This window comes from Saimiri boliviensis, chromosome 2 (genome assembly GCF_048565385.1).
Source record: "Saimiri boliviensis isolate mSaiBol1 chromosome 2, mSaiBol1.pri, whole genome shotgun sequence".
NCBI lineage: Eukaryota > Metazoa > Chordata > Mammalia > Primates > Cebidae > Saimiri > Saimiri boliviensis.
This window is the reverse complement of record NC_133450.1, coordinates 6371520-6388530: the sequence shown is the minus strand read 5'-3', so window position 1 is coordinate 6388530 and position 17011 is coordinate 6371520. Positions and strand designations below refer to the sequence as shown.

Genomic DNA, 17011 nt, shown 5'->3' with positions numbered 1-17011 from the left:
TTGTAGTCCCAGCTTCTTAGGAGGCTGAGGGAGGAGAATTGCTTGAGGCCAGAAGTTCAAGTACAGCCTTGACAACATTAGCAAGACCCATTTCTCTCTCTCTCTCTCTCTCTCTCTCTCTCTCTCTCTCTCTCTCTCTCTCTCTTAATATAGAGAATTTGTTTGGGCCAAGGTTGAGGACTGTAGTCCTGGCCATACTTCAGGTTGTTTTGGAGAGTGCTCTGGGGAACAAAGGAGAGGCTCAACTTTTTAAAGAAAAAGACACAAATCAGGGGAGGGGAACAATTACAAAAGTTGCTCATCAGGCATTCTCACTGAACTTTTTAATTTTTTTCCTTGAGACAGGGTCTTACACTGTCACCCAGGCTGGAGTGCAGCGGTGCAATCATGGCTCACTGCAGCCTCAGCTTCCCAGGCTCAGGTGATTCTCCCACCTCAGCCTTTCAAATAACTGGCACTACAGGCATGTGCCACTACGAGCAAGACCCATTCTTTAAAACAAATTGTTATTATCTTTCCCTCCATTATTTCATATTGGTTATAAGGCAAGTATGGGGTAGTTAGGTTTATCTTTTACCCATAGACTGTAAAATCTTAAGAAGTCATATCCAGACCTGAGCAGGAATTGCTCATCACCAAGGAACCCTGGACTGAGGACTCAGTAAAGCAACTGGATGCGATTCTGTTTTTGTTGTTGTTGTTGTTTGTTTTTGAGATTGCGTTTTCTCTTGTTGCCCAAGGTGGAGTGCAATGGCACGATCTCGGCTCACCTCAACCTCCACCTCCCGGGTTCAAGCAATTCTCCTGCCTCAGCCTCCTGAGCAGCTGGGATTACAGGCATGTGCCACCACATCCAGCTAATTTTGTAGTTTTAGTAGAGAAGGGGTTTCTCATGTTGGTCAGTCTGGTCCCAACTCCCAACCTCAGGTGATTCGCTTGCCTCAACCTCACAAAGTGCTGGGATTACAGGTGTGAGCACTGTACCCAGCCCTGTGATTCTGGTTTTGTTTTTTTTTTTTTTTTTTTTTTTTTTGAGATGGAGTTTCACTCTTGTTACCCAGGCTGGAGTGCAATGGCGCGATCTCGGCTCACCGCAACCTCCGCCTCCTGGTTTCAGGCAGTTCTCCTGCCTCAGCCTCCTGAGTAGCTGGGATTACAGGCACACGCCACCATGTCCAGCTAATTTTTTTTGTATTTTTAGTAGAGACGGGGTTTCACCATGTTGACTAGGATGGTCTCGATCTCTTGACCGCGTGATCCACCCGCCTCGGCCTCCCAAAGTGCTGGGATTACAGGCTTGAGCCACCGTGCCCGGCCCTGTGATTCTGTTTTATCTCCCATTGGGAAATCGGTGGATGTGGTTTTTGTTGGGTCTAGGATTATCGCGTTGTCAGGCAGGCACATTTTTGAAATTGTGTTTGTCAGGAAAAGTATAAGTGAATGCAATAAAGGGTGGGATATAGTGGAAGCATATCATTTATCTGCCCACCATCCCTTCCTTGGGGACCCATTTCTCCCCCTCCACACAGTCCTGATGAAGTTGTCAATTATGGTGGCCTACTCTTCCATCCTAGTGGTGGGCATGTGTCCAAAGCTGGCCGAAGTCCTCCCAAAGGGATTTTAGAACTAGAACTAATGAGGCCAACATACAAAGGAAGCAGAGCCAAGAGATGGAGACATCATCCTTTGAACCCCTAGATCCAGCCATGCTTCAGGGCAGATACAGCCTTTGATTTATCCGTTATGTAAACCAATTAGTTTCCAACTGGCCTAAACATGTTTGAGCTGGGTTTCTGACACTTGCAACTGAAAAGGTCTGGACTAATACATGCACACAGAGAGACACAAACACCACATTGTTCAAACTCATCAGACATTATATAAGTCTTCCATGATCTTAACAGAGGTCAGCAAACTTTTTGTCTAAAGGACAAGATAGATATTTTAGGCTGTGTGGGCCACATATGGTCACTGCTTCAGTTTCTTGTTTTGTTTTGGCAACCCTTCAAAAATGTTTTTTAAAAAAAATCTTAGTTTTGTAGTTTATACAAAAATAGGCCACAAGCCAGATGTGGCCCACAAGCCATAGTTTGCCAACTCCTGATCTAGACCACATCAACCCTTGAAGTTTTGGAGTCACATAGTCTGCCAGTCCCTGGCCCATACTCTGAAGTATGAAGCAAGATATTCTAAATGCCATTTTGGTTCAAGTGTCTTGACATGACTCAGTCAAGGTAAGGTTCAGGGTAGAGTTAGGAACGGGAAAAGGCTCTTGTCTTGTGCCCGTTATCTGCCATGCAACAGACACTGAATAAATGGTAATCATTATTATTTCTTGCTAATAAAGATAATTTTCTAAAATGATGCAGCTGTCTAAATGGCTTTGTCTAAATGTCCCAGTTCCTCCTTTTTTTTTTTTTTTTTTTTTTTTAAGACGGTGTTTCACCATGTTAGTCAGGCTGGTCTTGAACTCCCAGGTGATCCGTCTGCCTTGACCTCCAAAGTGCTTGGATTACAGGCGTGAGCCACCATGCCCAACCCGTTCTTCTTTAAAGACTTTTCGCTGTCTTAATCTCCTTCAGAAAGTATTTCACAGACCTCCTCCACCAGTAAAGTCTGAATTAGGTGCTCTTCTTTTTCCGAGCACAGACCTTCTATGGCCCTCCATTATAATTGCATTCTTTGTCTCTCTTTCCCCTTAACTCTGGGTCCTTGGAACATGCCTGATCCCCAACATGTAGCACAATGCTTAGCAGCTAGCCTGAGGGGACTCTGTGCCTCCATGTGAATATCAGTTTGAGGGTGCAGGTACTGTGTGTCTCTATTTGTCTCCAGGGTGGTCCCTCTAGGAGTCAGCATTGTGTTGGTGTACACATACCCTTTGGTTCTTCTCTCAGTTGGAAAATACTTGTGGATGTCCACCACACCTTACCCGGTAATATTATTGCCAGATCTGTGTTTCATTCCCATTCCCTCCAAAAATGAGTCAAAGACAGAGGAACAGGTGGGAACAAGTTTTCTTAGAAACTGTTATGAAGGAGGAGCCCTCCAACCCCACCCCCACATCTTTTGCTATCTGATGTGTTATCAGATCAGAGGCCTTCAGCCTCAGCAACATCTGGGGATTAGAGTGACCCCACCCAGCATAGCTGGGGCCTCAGACTAAGCTGATTCATGTCTGTGGGGTGGAGGGGAAATCCTCCTGGGAGAAATATGTGCAAGGCCCTGCAGGCCCAGGAAAGGCTGACCAAGGCAAGGTGAGTCATGGTGTTCTAAGCTGAATCTTTTGCCCATCTCACAGAAGCAGGCAGAAAGCACCACCATTGATCAGCTTTATATGGCACCCACTGTATACAACAGACAGACAAAGACAGACAGAGCACACACCACTTCTAAGCTCAACACTGCTCACCAACTAGAAGCACCTCGGTTAAGCACATGTGAGACACTCTTGCATAGGAAAGATGTACTTTTTAAAGGAATGAAGAAGTATTTTGGCAAAACATCTACTTCCCTCCCAGGTCCGGGGTAAAGAGGGACCTCTAATTCTGAAGCTTCTACATATTGAAAAATTTCCCCTTCTCAATGGCAGTATATACAGTAGCAAACCTTCTAAGTCTGTTGTCACAGCCCTCTACAGATATCCTGAATCTACTTTACAGGTGGGCAAACTTAGACTAAGAGACAGAAGGTAGCCTGAAGCAAGGGGACACTAGGGCTGGTTCAAGGGGAGGGGAAACAGGAGGTGTCTCAGCTCAGCCAAAGGCAGGGCCTCTGTTACCTGGATTGGCAAGGGAAAGCCTCAGGTGGCCAGAACTCCCTCTTTCTTCCTGCCTGGGGAAGCAGCGGTTCCACAGAGAAGGCAGTCCCACTCTTGCTGGCTAGGGGGACTCCTGGGATGGCAAAGACCAGGGCAGGTCTGAGCTCCGCCTGGGGCCTCTTCCGGGATGCACTCTGAGTTTGGGGATTGTGGATTGCAGGTTCACTGCGTCCATAACTTTCTCATTACCTGCATGTGAGCCTAGACCGCAAATTCTTAATTACTTTTAAAAGGGCAGGGTGGGGGAGTGGCTTAAGAGGGAATGAGACACAGAGTAATCTTTCCACAGCCTCCCTCTGCCTAGGCTGGGGCTGTCAAAGGTCTCCTTCACCCTGTCTCCTAGGGATATTTAAAGGCAGCTTTTATGAGACTCTGTACTGTCTTTTTTTTGTCGTTTCTTTTTTTTTCCTTTGTTTTAATTTATATAGATATATATATATTCTTAAAAAAGCAATAGTCCTTTGGTCCCTAAACTCTAAGGAATGATATGATTTTGAAAGAAGTAAATCTGGGCTTCCCCAGTGGCGAAGCCCTTGGCATCCGCAACGCCCTCTGCTGGTTCCCCTGGACAGTCACTCCTCAGCCAGCCCTAGCTGCTCTGCCAGCCTGAGCTCTATGCTGCAGGCACAGAACAACCCACTTGACAAAAACAATCCTTAGCGTGGCCTTAGCCCCAGGCACCAGCCTTGGGTCCGATCCACCTCCGTCCGCAGCTGCGCCTTCAGGAAGAGCTGCTCAAGCGTTTCTGTGCTTTTCCTCTCCTTTCTTCTCACTCTTCTGTTTCTGTTGTTGAGTATTCATGGATAAGAAGGGCGGGGGGTGGGGGGGGGAAGGCAAAAATCACTTTGGAGGGCAAGACCAGAAGAGCAGCTTGCCCCCATCAGTGACATCTCAGGTGAGTGGCTGGACCCCTCTTCCCAAGGAGCGGGGCCGGAGCAGAGCCCAGTCAGCAGGCTGGTCCACTGAAACCAGACCCTGAATCCGGAGCAGGAGACCCCAACCCCACATCCCCTCCAGAAAGCTCCTGGGGTAGCTCAAAGTGAGGCAGGCCATATGGGCCTTCGGAGACAGAAAATCTCTAAAAGTTGCAGGTAGCATCCTACGGACCCACGAACTTGCTAAAAAGGTAGAAGAACCTGGCTCATCTCTCCCCTCATCACCGGCCATGCCCTGCAGATTCTACCTCTGAAGAATGTTTGCTTCTCTTTCTCCATCTCCATGTTCACTGCCATTAAAACAGCCCTTACTTCTAGTTCTTTCTCTGCTTAAACTCCTCAACAGTTCTTTCTCATCTTCAGGATAAAGTCCAAACTCACAGCCTTTCAGACTCTTGAAAACTGGCCCAAATCTACTTTTCCAGTCTCATTTTCCAGCCTCCTGGACCCTCCCCACAGACAGGCTCTCTAGTCCCATCGGCTATCTCTGGAGTAGAACTGCTTCCCCAGGCAGAAAGACGCTGATGGTCTCTCCTAGTCTGCAGAGCAGGAATGTTGTCTAATTGATCTCAGTCCTTGGATTGAAGGAAAAGCACAAAGTCTCCATCTGAGGATTCCTCCTAGCTCCTGCCTCTTCTTTCTATCTCAGAGGTGGGTGCCTCCAAGATCCCAAAAGGAGGAGCATGAAGGCTGGGAGGGTGTCATCACTCAGGCGTCATATGCCTGGGGTCCATCAGAGACTCACCTCTCTGTGGCTGGCCGGTGAGAGCCGGTCAGTAAGGCCGGTTGGCATCCTTGGGTCGCTTTAGCTGCACCTTGAGCCTCTTCATGCCAATTTGAAAGCCATTCATCGCCTGAATAGCAGTCTGGGCACTAGCTGGATTGTCAAAACTAACAAACCCTGGAGGGTGTGGGCAAAAAGGTTAGCCGGGAACTCTGCCTGGCAGGGCCTCCTTTCTCTCTACCAGCCTCCTCCTCTTCCAGCCCGCTGAGGACAGTTCCATCAAACATACCCCCCCACTGTGTGTGTACACACATGGATATCAATTCATAGGCAGATGGCCTGAGATTCCTAAAGGGGTGATTCTTAGGAGGATGGGAGGCAACTCTGAGTGTGTGTGCAGGGTCAGGGTGTTGACTGGAATGTTTTGTGTCTTTCCTGGCATGGATTGGCTGTCTCCCTCCAAGCTCCCATTCTGGTCCTCAGAACCACAATTGGAGTTGGAGGGGATCTCTGGTCTCAAAACCAGACTCCTCCTGCCCTGGCCAGACACCAAAGCCCTGACCTAGCTGGCCACATTCCTGGTGGACACCTGATCGTCCAGGTAAACCTGAAATAAGATTTGTTCTTTTTTTTTTTTTTTTTTTTGAGATGGAGTCTTTTTCTGTTGCCCAGGCTGGACTGCAGTGGTGCTATCTCGGCTCACTGCAAACTCTCCCTCCTGGTTTCAAGGAATTCTCCTGTCTAAGTCTCATGAGTACCTGGGATTACAGGCACCCATCACCATGCCCAGCTAATTTTTGTATTTTTAGTAGAGACAGGGTTTCGTCATGTTGGCCAGGCTAGTCTCAAACTCCTGACCTCAAGTGATTCGCCCTCCTCCGTCTCCCAAAGTGCTGAGATTACAGGCATGAGCCACTGCGCCGGACCAAGCTTAGCCCCATCACTGGTTTGTGACCCCATTTTGTGTCATACATTGAACCTCAGGAAATCACTGCCTTATGGAAGGACAATTGTAGGATCTGTAGAGAATCCTTAATAGTTGGAGGTGGGAGAGGCCTAGGGGTAGGTTCTCAGCTCACCAAAACATTTGCTCTGGTTGGTGGCTCGATCCACAAAGACTTTGGCAGAGACAACAGCTCCAAAGGGCAGGAATGTCTGGATGAGTTCCGCATCACCAAACTCCTGAGGCAGGTGATAGATGAAGAGGTTACAGCCTTCCGGGCCTGCAGGAACGGTAGCAGGCTGGTTCAGGGGAGGGACCCTGAGTCCAGCCCCCCAAGGCTCTGCTCTCCAGCCTCCAGTCCCTCACCTTCTCTCTGCTGCTGGGGCAGGGCTGAAGGCTGCTGGGCAAAAGCTGTGCTCACCGGGGCATAGGCCGACGGATAGGCTGCTGGAAAGAGAAGGGGAAGTGGGCAGTGATCCCCAGGAGCCGTTCCCTGAGCAGGGCCCCATATGCATGGACGTTTTTGACCAATTCAACCCAGTTCACCATAACCCTCACCCCAAGAGAGGTCGTTCTGGGGGTAGGGGGATGGAGGATCAACTCCTTGGAACAGAGTCTAAATCCCCCACAAATCTCCCTATTTCTTTTTGGGTCCCTTCAACCTCCCCCAGGCCGCGTAGCGCCAAGTGAAACCTGCGTAGTGGTGCATCCCAGCGTAGGCCTGCTGCAGGGGGTCAGCCACGCCGGGGCTCTGGGCTGGGGAGAGAGGGGCGCACGGCCCATGGTGAAGGCAGGCGGGCGAGCAGAGTGGGTGAGAAGCTCAGGGAGTGTGGGAGTAGAAGGCGGCTGTGAAAGGCAGCAGGGAAGGGGAGGGATCTCTTCCCAGGAAAGCCGGGTCCAACCCCCCAAAGCCCCCCCATCCCGGCTCCCCACTCCATTTTGGGGGGAATTGGGGCGGAGCGGCGAAGGGGCCCACCTGGGTAAGGGGACAGTCCGTTATTGTAGAGCGTGTCGGAGCCCGGCTGCCCGTTGGTCTGGGGGGTCAGAGGGCCGAATCCATTGATCCCGATGGGCGCCGGTAGACCTGGGAGGGTGCCAGGACCGCTGCCGGGCGGAGAGTTGGCTGCTGATGGCGGAAGAGGTCGGAGAATCAGGCAACCGCCCCGCCCCGCCCCGCCGGCCCCTCCCAGGCGCGCCCCAGCCCCTGGGCGCCATACCTGCTGCGGGCAACAGAGGCGCAGCCACCAGGCTGAAGGCTGCCACGTGCTGCATCTGGGCCGCCACTGCCGCCACTGGGCCTAGGCCTGGGCCCTGTGCCGCCGCCAGCAGGGCCGCCTGGTGCTGCAGGATCTTTGCAAGGAAAGACGGGCAGGAGTGGAGGGCCAAGGGGCGGGCAACTGACCCGGCTCCCAGTCCCAGGCCTGGCCCACCCACCTGCGCGCCCTCGCACGCGGGTGCCCGGTACCTACCGCCGTGGTGTAGGCACTGCAGGCCCCCAGAGGCAGTGGCGCCGGGTGGAAGGCACCCAGCTGGCCGGCCATCTGCTGCATCCGCCGCAGCGCGCGCTCCCGGTCGGTGTCCGCCAGCTTGACCACGAGGCTGGAGGAGGCGCCCTAAGCAGGGCAGGGGAGGCCGTGGTGACCGGTTCTGACCCTGGCCCCGGCCCTGGTGGCTCTTCCCCATCAGCTCCTTTCCCGGGGCACCGAGCGCACGTGGGGAGAGGAAGCCAGTCCCCACCCCAATGGGCTCACCCTCAGCCCGGGGAACCCGCCCTCACCGCCATGGTCCGGCTGCCGTGCAGACCCTGGATGGCCGCCTGAGCTTCCCCTTGACTCCCGAACTTCACAAAGGCACAGCCTGGGGCAGGACAGAGGGAGCGGGTGGCTCAGGCCACAGGGGCCAAAGAGTCATGTGGCCCAGAGTGAGGAAGGGTCACCAGGAAATCCCGTGGCCAGCTCAGGTCACCTTTACTGGTGCCATCAGGACTCCGCAGGACCGTGCACTCCTCGATGTGGCCGAAGGGCTGGAACAGGCGTCTGACGTCCTCCTCATCCTGCTGCTTGCCCAGCATCCCCACAAACAGCTTTCGGTCCTCTGGGGACAAAGCCAGGAATGACCTGGGGACCCCAAATCTTCCTAGACCCCTGAGAGTAGCCTGAGAAACAGGATGGCAGCTCACCAGTCTCACTCTGGGAAGCAGAGGGAGTGAGAAAGCCCTGGGCTTTCGGGGTTGGTTTTCACTGAGGGGCAGGATCTGGGGGAGGGATCTGAAGAAGGGAACTCAGTTCAGCTTTTCCTCAGGAAAACCTGGGTTCTGGGGAAACCCAGAGAGGCTCAGGGCTACTCTTGCCGAGAGTGATGCAGTCTTGATATCTTTGGCTGGGTAGAGCCCTACATGCATCGTTTTACATGTTTGACCTTTTTGTTCTCAGAGTTTGGAAAACGCTGTTTTGGACCAGAAATCTGCAGTATTAAGGAAGGGGAAAAGCCTTTCTATTCAGACTGGATCCAGAGAAGAGAAGTACATCCTTGATGACTAGCCTGGTAGCGCGGGCTAGAATCCATGCCCCTTCCTGCTCAAATCAAGGAGGGTTCTGGATTTAGAAACAGTACAGAAAACAGTCCTCTCATCCTACTGCCTCATCCGCAGTCACCGAGCACCGGCATGATGAATCCTTACCCTCCACCACCCTGTCCCGTTGGCAAGCTTCTAGTGCCCTCTGTGTGTCCTTCCTTCTGATTCCCCTGTCCTCTTACCCTGATGCCGCCCCAAATGTTCACCCTATGAGAGAACAAGTTCTGTCTGTAGATATGGATTGCCACCAGAGAACCAGTCTGATCCCTCCCTGTGTCCACCCTTTCTATGGGTGAAAGAAGGTCTTCCTTCCTAGGGGAGTGGCAGAGATGCAGGAAAGGGACTACAAGCTGGGCCTGTGTCCCTCGAAGAAAGCTGGAGAGCTGGGGCTGGAAACTAGCGTTTTGTTGCACATCCAGCAAGTTAGGTCTCAAGAACACTCTCTGGGAGCCTGGGGCAAAGGGGTCCAGCCTGCTATTAAAGTCTGGCTCTTCTCTGCACCAAGGTAAATATCTGAATTTGGAATGGAGTTTGACAATGTAGGGGACAATACAAGTTGGGAGAGAAAGAGTGGGTAGAAAACCAGCTTCTGTCTTCATCTTCAAGATCTTGGAGAGCAGGAAAACCCATCCTAAATGGTTCTACTCCTTGATCAGCTTGGCTAGGCAGATGGAGGACACCGTCCTTGGATTCTGAGTGCAGGGGAAATAAGGTTAGTCATCGACTGAAGCCTTGGTGATAGTGAAGGAAGAACAGATCATTCAGAATTGACTGAAGTTAGCAGGGGAGAAACCTCCAATAAGACTATGTGTGTGTCCATATATCACCTGGGTGGTGTGGGGTTTGGCCTAGGCTGCCTTGGGGATCCTGAGGTGTCTGTCTGTCGATGCTATGTCTGTGTGGAGGGCAGGGGCTGCAGTTCATAAAGGGCAGGTAGAATGTGTTTTGGCAAAATTCTGCCCTCTGTCCAGAGAGGTACTACCTGACTGTCCTTGGGGAGGGGATGGATAATGAACTTGTGGCTGGAATTCTGATGGAGGAAAGAAGGTCTCGTCATTGACCTTCTGTGGTGAGAGTACAAGCCAGTGAGTGTGCTTTGCTTCTCGAGGTGTCAGCCACAGAATAGTGCCCTTGGAACAGATCACTGGTTTCCCAACCTTCTGAAAAATCAGTGGAATATATTATCCTAACAAAAATATTAGGATGAAGCTCAAAATGTAAGAGAAAAGCAGAACTGCTGTGACTGAAGCCAGAAAAGGAGGAGGTGGAGTTTGTCTTGCTTGATCCTCCCCTGATAACCCCTAGAAGGGCTCCAAGGAAAGCCCTTTGAAATTACTGACCTAGAAGATAGAGAACAGAGTTCCAGGACGTGTATGGGGGGGGATCTGAGATCATCCTGTCCAGGAGCCTGAGAAGTAAGGAAAGGTCTTTCATGAGGCTCTTGACCAAACTGATGGCTTTGCCTTGACATCAGAGAATGGGCCCCATTTGGCCAGAGACTCAAACTCCAAAAGACCATGTCATTGGTCTAAGTTATGACACTAAAGTATGAGCATTTGGCTGCAGAAAGCCTGGGAGAGGCTGGAGAAGAGTCTAGGGCCTCCACAGTCCCAAGGGGGCTTTGCAATGCCCTCATTTGTAGTGCAGCTGTATCATTGGGTAGGGTCTGAAAAATGGTGATGGCATCCAGGTAAAATGTCATACAACATGGACTAGAATCCAAGTAGCCCTGTGTAGGAAGAAAGACATCACAGGCTGAGATGGAGCCCAGAAAACAGAAAAGAGGTTCGTACTGACAGTGGTGATCTGATCCTTCATCTGCTCTGCCTCTTGCTGCTTTTTCAGTTCGAGTTCATGTCATTGCCCATGAAATTTCTGGATCCTCTTTTCCAGTGAGAATCTCACAAGTTAAGAAATTTTGATAGCGTGAGGTGGCTCACACCCACAATCCCAGCACTTTAGGTGGGTTGATCACTTGAGGTCAGGAGTTTAAGACCAGCCTAGCCAATATGGTGAAACCCCGTCTCTACTTAAAATATAAAAATAGCCGGGTGTGGTAGTGCATGCCTGCAATCCCAGCTACTCAGGAGACTGAGGTGGCAAAATGGCTTGAACCCGGGAGGCAGAGGTTACAGTGAGCCGAGATCGTACCACTGCACTCCAGCCTGGGTGACAGGGTGAGACTACATCTTAAAAAAAATTTTTTTTGTTTCCCATTTCCCTGTCAGGGCACTGACCCTATGGATCTGGACTACTGGGATGTACAGAGTTTGAAATGTAAATGAGTATCTACCATGGGCTGGGCTCTAGGCTGCCTGTTTCCCTGGTATCGCCTTGAATCCTGGTGTCCTCTTTCCACTTTACAGGGACCTTGATTGTGTTTGACGGGAGGATGAGCTGGGTCACAGCGGCCATGAGCCTCAGGTGACCAGGAAATGGTGGGATAAGTTTCTTGAAAGACCTGCTCGAAGAGAAGTACATGACAGACCCCTAAGAGTAGCCCCCCAAATCCACAGACTTGAAGATTCTGATGGCTAATAAATGCCTCCAGAGAGAGATGATGGTGGGACATAGCCCAAATAAATCAATTTTCTCTAGGTCAAATTCTACCATTTTGGTAAAAAGCAGATGCTACAAAAGGCAAGTCAGAAATGTCTGAATAAAGGTATCCCATGAGTAGTGCGTAGGATCCTAGAAAGATGGAAATATCAAACATGGAGACTCAACCTTCCAGGAGTGGAAGGAATTAGAAGGCAGCAGCATCAGTATAGAGTTGAGACATATTGGAAAGCCATATGGTCAAATGGTATATCTGCATTTTCCTGTTGGCAACTAACGCTCCTTGATCTTCTATCAAATGCTTTTTTTTTTTTTTTTTTTTTTTTTTGAGACGGAGTCTTGTTCTGTCACCCAGGCTGGAATGCAATGGCACGATATCAGCTCACTGCAACCTCCTTCTCCCAGGTTCAAGCGATTCTCTTGCCTCAGTCTCCTGAGTAGCTGGTCTCAAACTCCTGACCTCGTGATCCGCCCGCCTTGGCCTCCCAAAGTGTTGGGATTACAGGCGTGAGCCACCACGCCCAGCCTCAAATTCTTTTTGAATCCAAAAAAAAGTGGCTTGGGCTCCCAGAGGCCCTTCTCCATGAAGCTGCCTTGTGCAGCTGGTCATACAGATCAGGGATTCAAATGCAGCAAACGATGGGGTTGACATTTTGGTAATCATAGCAGAATCAGTCCAGATGATCTTCTTCAGGAAGGGCACCAGGATGCCATTCAAGGAAGAAGCCTCTGCTTTAGTTGTTCCAAAGAAATTTCTGAGGTGTTCAAGTTTCTGGTTTCTAGGCCTTTCACACCAAATCAATTCCATGTTGGTGAAATGTCATGATTTCAGGGACAGTGTAGGAAAAGGTCCAGCCTTGGGGTACCAATGACCAAACCCATCCTAAAAATAACTGGTCCATTTTTCAGTTTAAATACCAAGCCAGAAAGTCCTGCTGGTGGCAGTAGTTGTATTATAGCAAAGCCACTCTCTCCTGATACACATAGTGATGACTGTAGCATAAGAAGCCATGGGGAAAGTGACTGAAGAAAGTAGCCAGGATGAGCAGAGTCTCCTGGCCAGATGTGACAGGCATCAGGAGGGACTTAAATTCCACACATAAAAAAACTGTTAGAACAAATAGCCCAATTCAGCAAAGTTGGGAGAAATAAAATCGACACACAAAACTCAGTTGCATTTCTACACACTAGCAATGCACAATCTGAAAATGAAATGAAGTGGAAGCAAAAGCCAGGCACAGTGGCTCAAGCCTATAATCCCTGTATTTTGGGAGGCTGAGGCAGGCAGATTATAAGGTCAGGAGTTCGAGACCAGCCTGGCCAACATGGTGAAACCCCACCTCTACTAAAAATCCAAAAATTAGCCAGGCATGGTGGTGTGTTCCTTTAGTCCCAGCTACTTGGGAGGCTGAGGCAGGAGAATCTCTTGAACCTAGGAGGTCTGGAGGTTGCAGTGAGCCGAGATCGCACCACTGCATTCCAGCCTGAGAGACAGAGCAAGACTGTTGGAAAAAAAAAAAAAAAAAAAAAAGGCCAGGCACATTGGCTCATGCCTGTAATCCCAGCACTTTAGGAGGCCAAGGCAGGAGGATCACTTGAGGTCGGGTGTTCAAGACCAGCCTGCCCAACATGGAGAAACCCCATCTCTACTAAAAATACAAAATTAGTTGGGTGTGGTGGCACATGCTTGTAATTCCAGCTACTCAGGAGGCTGAGGCAGGAGAAACGCTTGAACCCAGGAGGTGGAGGTTGTGGTGAGCTAAGATCATGCCATTGCACTCTCTAGCCCAGGCAACAAAAGCGAAACTCCATCTCAAAAAAAAAAAAAAAAAAAAAAAAAAAAAGAAGAGTGAGAGAGAGGAAAGCAAACAATTCTATTTGTAGTAGCATTGAAAAGAATAAAATACTTTGAGGCTGGGCGCAGTGGCTCATGCCCGTAAACCCAGCACTTTGGGAGGCAAAGGCGGGCAGATCACCTGAGGTCAGGAGTTTGAGACCCACTTGGCCAACATGGCAAAATCCAGTCTCTACTAAAAATACAAAAATTAGCCATGTGTGAGTGGTAAGTGCCTGTAATCCCAGCTACTTGGGGTACTGAGACAGGAGAATCGCTTGAACCAGGAGATGGAGGTTTGCAGTGAGCCAAGATTGAGCCACTGCACTCCAGCCTGAGTGATGGAGTAAGACTGTCTCAAAATACATAAATAAATAATGAAATAAAATAAAATATTTGGGAATAAACTTAACCCAGGAGGTGAAAGACTCGTACACTGAAAACTACAAAATGTTGCTAAAAAAATTAAGAAGACACAAATAAATGAAAAGAAAACCTGTGTTCATGGATTAGAAGACTTAATATTGCTAAGACGTCAATACTACTCAAAGTGGTCTACAGATTTAATGTACTCTCTGTAACCTCCCAATGGCATTTTTTTTGTAGAAGTAGAAAAATACATCCTAACATTCATATGGAATCTTGAGGGCCTCCAAATACCCAGCAATCTTAAAAAATAACTCCCTTTTTTCGAAACTTATTACAAAGCTACAGTAATCAAAACTATGGTACTGGTATAAAGATAAAGATATAGACCAGTGGAATAGAACAGAAATCCCAGAAATAAACCCTTGTATATATGGCCAGATGATTTTCAACGAGGGAGGCAAGATTATTCAATAAGGCAAGGACAGTCTTTTCAACAAATGAGGTTGGGAAAAATGGATATCTACATGAATGAAGTTAGATTCTTACCTTACACCATATACACAAGATTAACTGAAAATGAATGAGTCCTGAATGTAAGAGCTAAAACAATAGACACCTTAGAAAACTGAGGGGAAAAAGACTTCATGACTGGATTTGACATTGATTTCTTAGATATGACATCAAGAGCACACGCAACACAAAGTAAAAATAAATAAATTGGACTGACTACATCAAAATTAAAAACTTTCACAAGGATCCATTGCAGGGCAAAAAAAAAAAAAAAAAAAAAAAACTTCTGTGCATCACAGAACACAACCCACAGAATGACAAAGCAACCTATGGAATGGGAGAAAATATTTGCAAACAGTATATCTAGGTAAGAGATTAACATCCAGAATAGATAAAGAACTCCTACAACTAAATAGTAACAACAATAACAACAAAACACACCAAACCCTCTATTTAATAATGGGCAAAGGATTTGTATAGATGTTTCTGCAAAGAAGAAATACAAATGGGCAACAAGCATATGAAAAGATGCTCAGGGCCGGGCGCGGTGGCTCAAGCCTGTAATCCCAGCACTTTGGGAGGCCGAGGCGGGTGGATCACGAGGTCAAGAGATCGAGACCATCCTGGTCAACATGGTGAAACCCCGTCTCTACTAAAAATACTGAAAATTAGCTGGGCATGGTGGCATGTGCCTGTAATCCCAGCTATTCAGGAGGCTGAGGCGGGAGAATTGCCTGAACCCAGGAGGCGGAAGTTGCGGTGAGCCGAGATCGCGCCATTGCACTCCAGCCTGGGCAACAAGAGCAAAACTCCGTCTCAAAAAAAAAAAAGAAAAAGAAAAGATGCTCAAAATGACTAACTAACTGTTAAGGAAATGCAAATCAAAACTACAATGAGATATCACCCACCTCACACCGATTCAAAGAAACAGAAAATCACAGCGTTGGTGAGGATGTGGAGAAATTGGAACTCTTGCACACTGTTGGTGGGAATGTAAAATAGTGTCGCTGCTATGGAAAACAGTATGGCAGTTACTAAAAAAATTAAAAATAGAATTACCATATGACCTAGCAATACCTTTTCTGGGAATATATCCAAAAACATGGAAAGCAGGGTCTTTTCAAAAATTAATCTATAATTTTATTTCAATTGACCAATGATAATTGTATATATTTATGGGGTACAATGTGATGCTTTGATATATGTAGACACTGTGGAATGATTAAATAGAGCTAATTAACATATTCTTCACCTCGCCTGCTTATCACTTTTTTATGGTGAAAATGGTTGAACTCCATTAGGAATTTTGAAATGCATATTGCATTATGATTAACTAAAGTCTCCATGCGATGCAATAGATCACTAAAACTTCATCCTTCTGTTTAATTGCAACTTTGTATCCTTTTACTAACATCTCACCTTTCTCCATACTGTAACTCCCTGTCCCGCCCCTAACTTCTGCCAACCACCATCTTACTCTCTGCTTCTGTAAATTCCACTTTTTTAGATTCCACACATAAGTGAGATCATGCAATGTTTGTCTTTCTGTGCCTGGGAAAACAAGATCTTGAAGAAATATTTGCACATCCATATTCATAGCAACATTAGTGACAGTAGCCAAGAGGTGGAAGGTACCCAAATATCTAACAGATGAATGGATAAACAAAATGTGGTACATACATACAAAGAACTATTATTCTACCTTAAAAAGGAAGGAAATTCTAGCCGGGCGCGGTGGCTCAAGCCTGTAATCCCAGCACTTTGGGAGGCTGAGGCGGGTGGATCACAAGGTCGAGAGATCGAGACCATCCTGGTCAACATGGTGAAACCCCGTCTCTACTAAAAATACAAAAAACTAGCTGGGCGTGGTGGCGTGTGCCTGTAATCCCAGCTACTCAGGAGGCTGAGGCAGGAGAATTGCCTGAACCCAGGAGGCGGAGGTTGCGGTGAGCCGAGATCGCGCCAAACTCCGTCTCAAAAAAAAAAAAAAAAAAAAAAAAAAGGAAGGAAATTCTGACACATCCTACAACATGGATGAACCTTGAAGATATGCTAAGTGAAATAAGCCAGTCACAAAAGGACAAACACTGTATGATTCCACTTACATAAGGTATCTAGAGTAGTCAAACTCATAGAAATAAATAGAATGATGGTTGCCAGGCTGAGGGAAAGGAGGAAAGGGACAGTCATTTAATGGCTACAGAGTTTCTGTTTTAGCAAGATGAAAAAGTTCTGAGGATTCACAATGTGAATATACTTAGCTCTAGTAACTGCACACCTAAAAGTTTTATGACATCAGCTTTCGGTGATCTGCTCTGAGCCAAGCCTAAGGAAAGTGCCTCCCATTACCTTTGGGGGTAGAATGCATTTCAGAAAGTGACAAGTTAACATGAGGAAAGTGACAGATAGTACGATGAAAACTATCCAATCTTAGTTGGAAAATACTTTCTAGAATTAAATTCATCTAAGGATAAATAACAGATGTGACTATCAACTGGCTGTGATAGGACAGTTGTTGCTAAGGTCTATTTCCGATTTAGGCCAGAGAATGTGTCCCAGTACTATGAAATTCTGAAAATTCTACCTCAAAATTCAACTTTAACTCAAAGATTAGTTGTTAAACACTGAATAAAGTGGAATCCTAGAAAGAACTTGGAAAAGATGGCTCTGCTTTGAACTTGAGAAACTTGGCTCTGGATATATGTCTATACTCAAAATCCAGGCTAACATCTAACCAAACCC

General features: G+C 47.9%; 1 protein-coding gene across 8 annotated transcripts in view; it reads right to left on the bottom strand.

Annotated features, from left to right (window-relative positions):
- Window positions 1-3001: 3001 nt before the first annotated feature.
- Window positions 3002-17011, bottom strand: part of CELF6 (CUGBP Elav-like family member 6) — a 40563-nt gene continuing 26553 nt past the window's right edge. For 2 of the 8 annotated variants that reach the window (XM_039469388.2, XM_074392700.1), the window contains 10 exons: window positions 8388-8516; window positions 8200-8279; window positions 7892-8035; window positions 7640-7772; window positions 7399-7548; window positions 7116-7178; window positions 6789-6869; window positions 6559-6702; window positions 5501-5656; window positions 3002-4603 (listed from right to left, as the gene is read on the bottom strand). In XM_039469388.2, coding sequence (XP_039325322.1) covers window positions 5529-5656; window positions 6559-6702; window positions 6789-6869; window positions 7116-7178; window positions 7399-7548; window positions 7640-7772; window positions 7892-8035; window positions 8200-8279; window positions 8388-8516 — 1052 coding nt within the window. In that variant the 3' untranslated portion in view covers window positions 3002-4603; window positions 5501-5528. Of the gene's footprint in view, window positions 4604-5500; window positions 5657-6558; window positions 6703-6788; window positions 6870-7115; window positions 7179-7398; window positions 7549-7639; window positions 7773-7891; window positions 8036-8199; window positions 8280-8387; window positions 8517-17011 lie in introns of those variants that run through there. The other 6 variants (XM_039469390.2, XM_074392702.1, XM_074392701.1 and 3 more) reach the window with 5 other exon arrangements.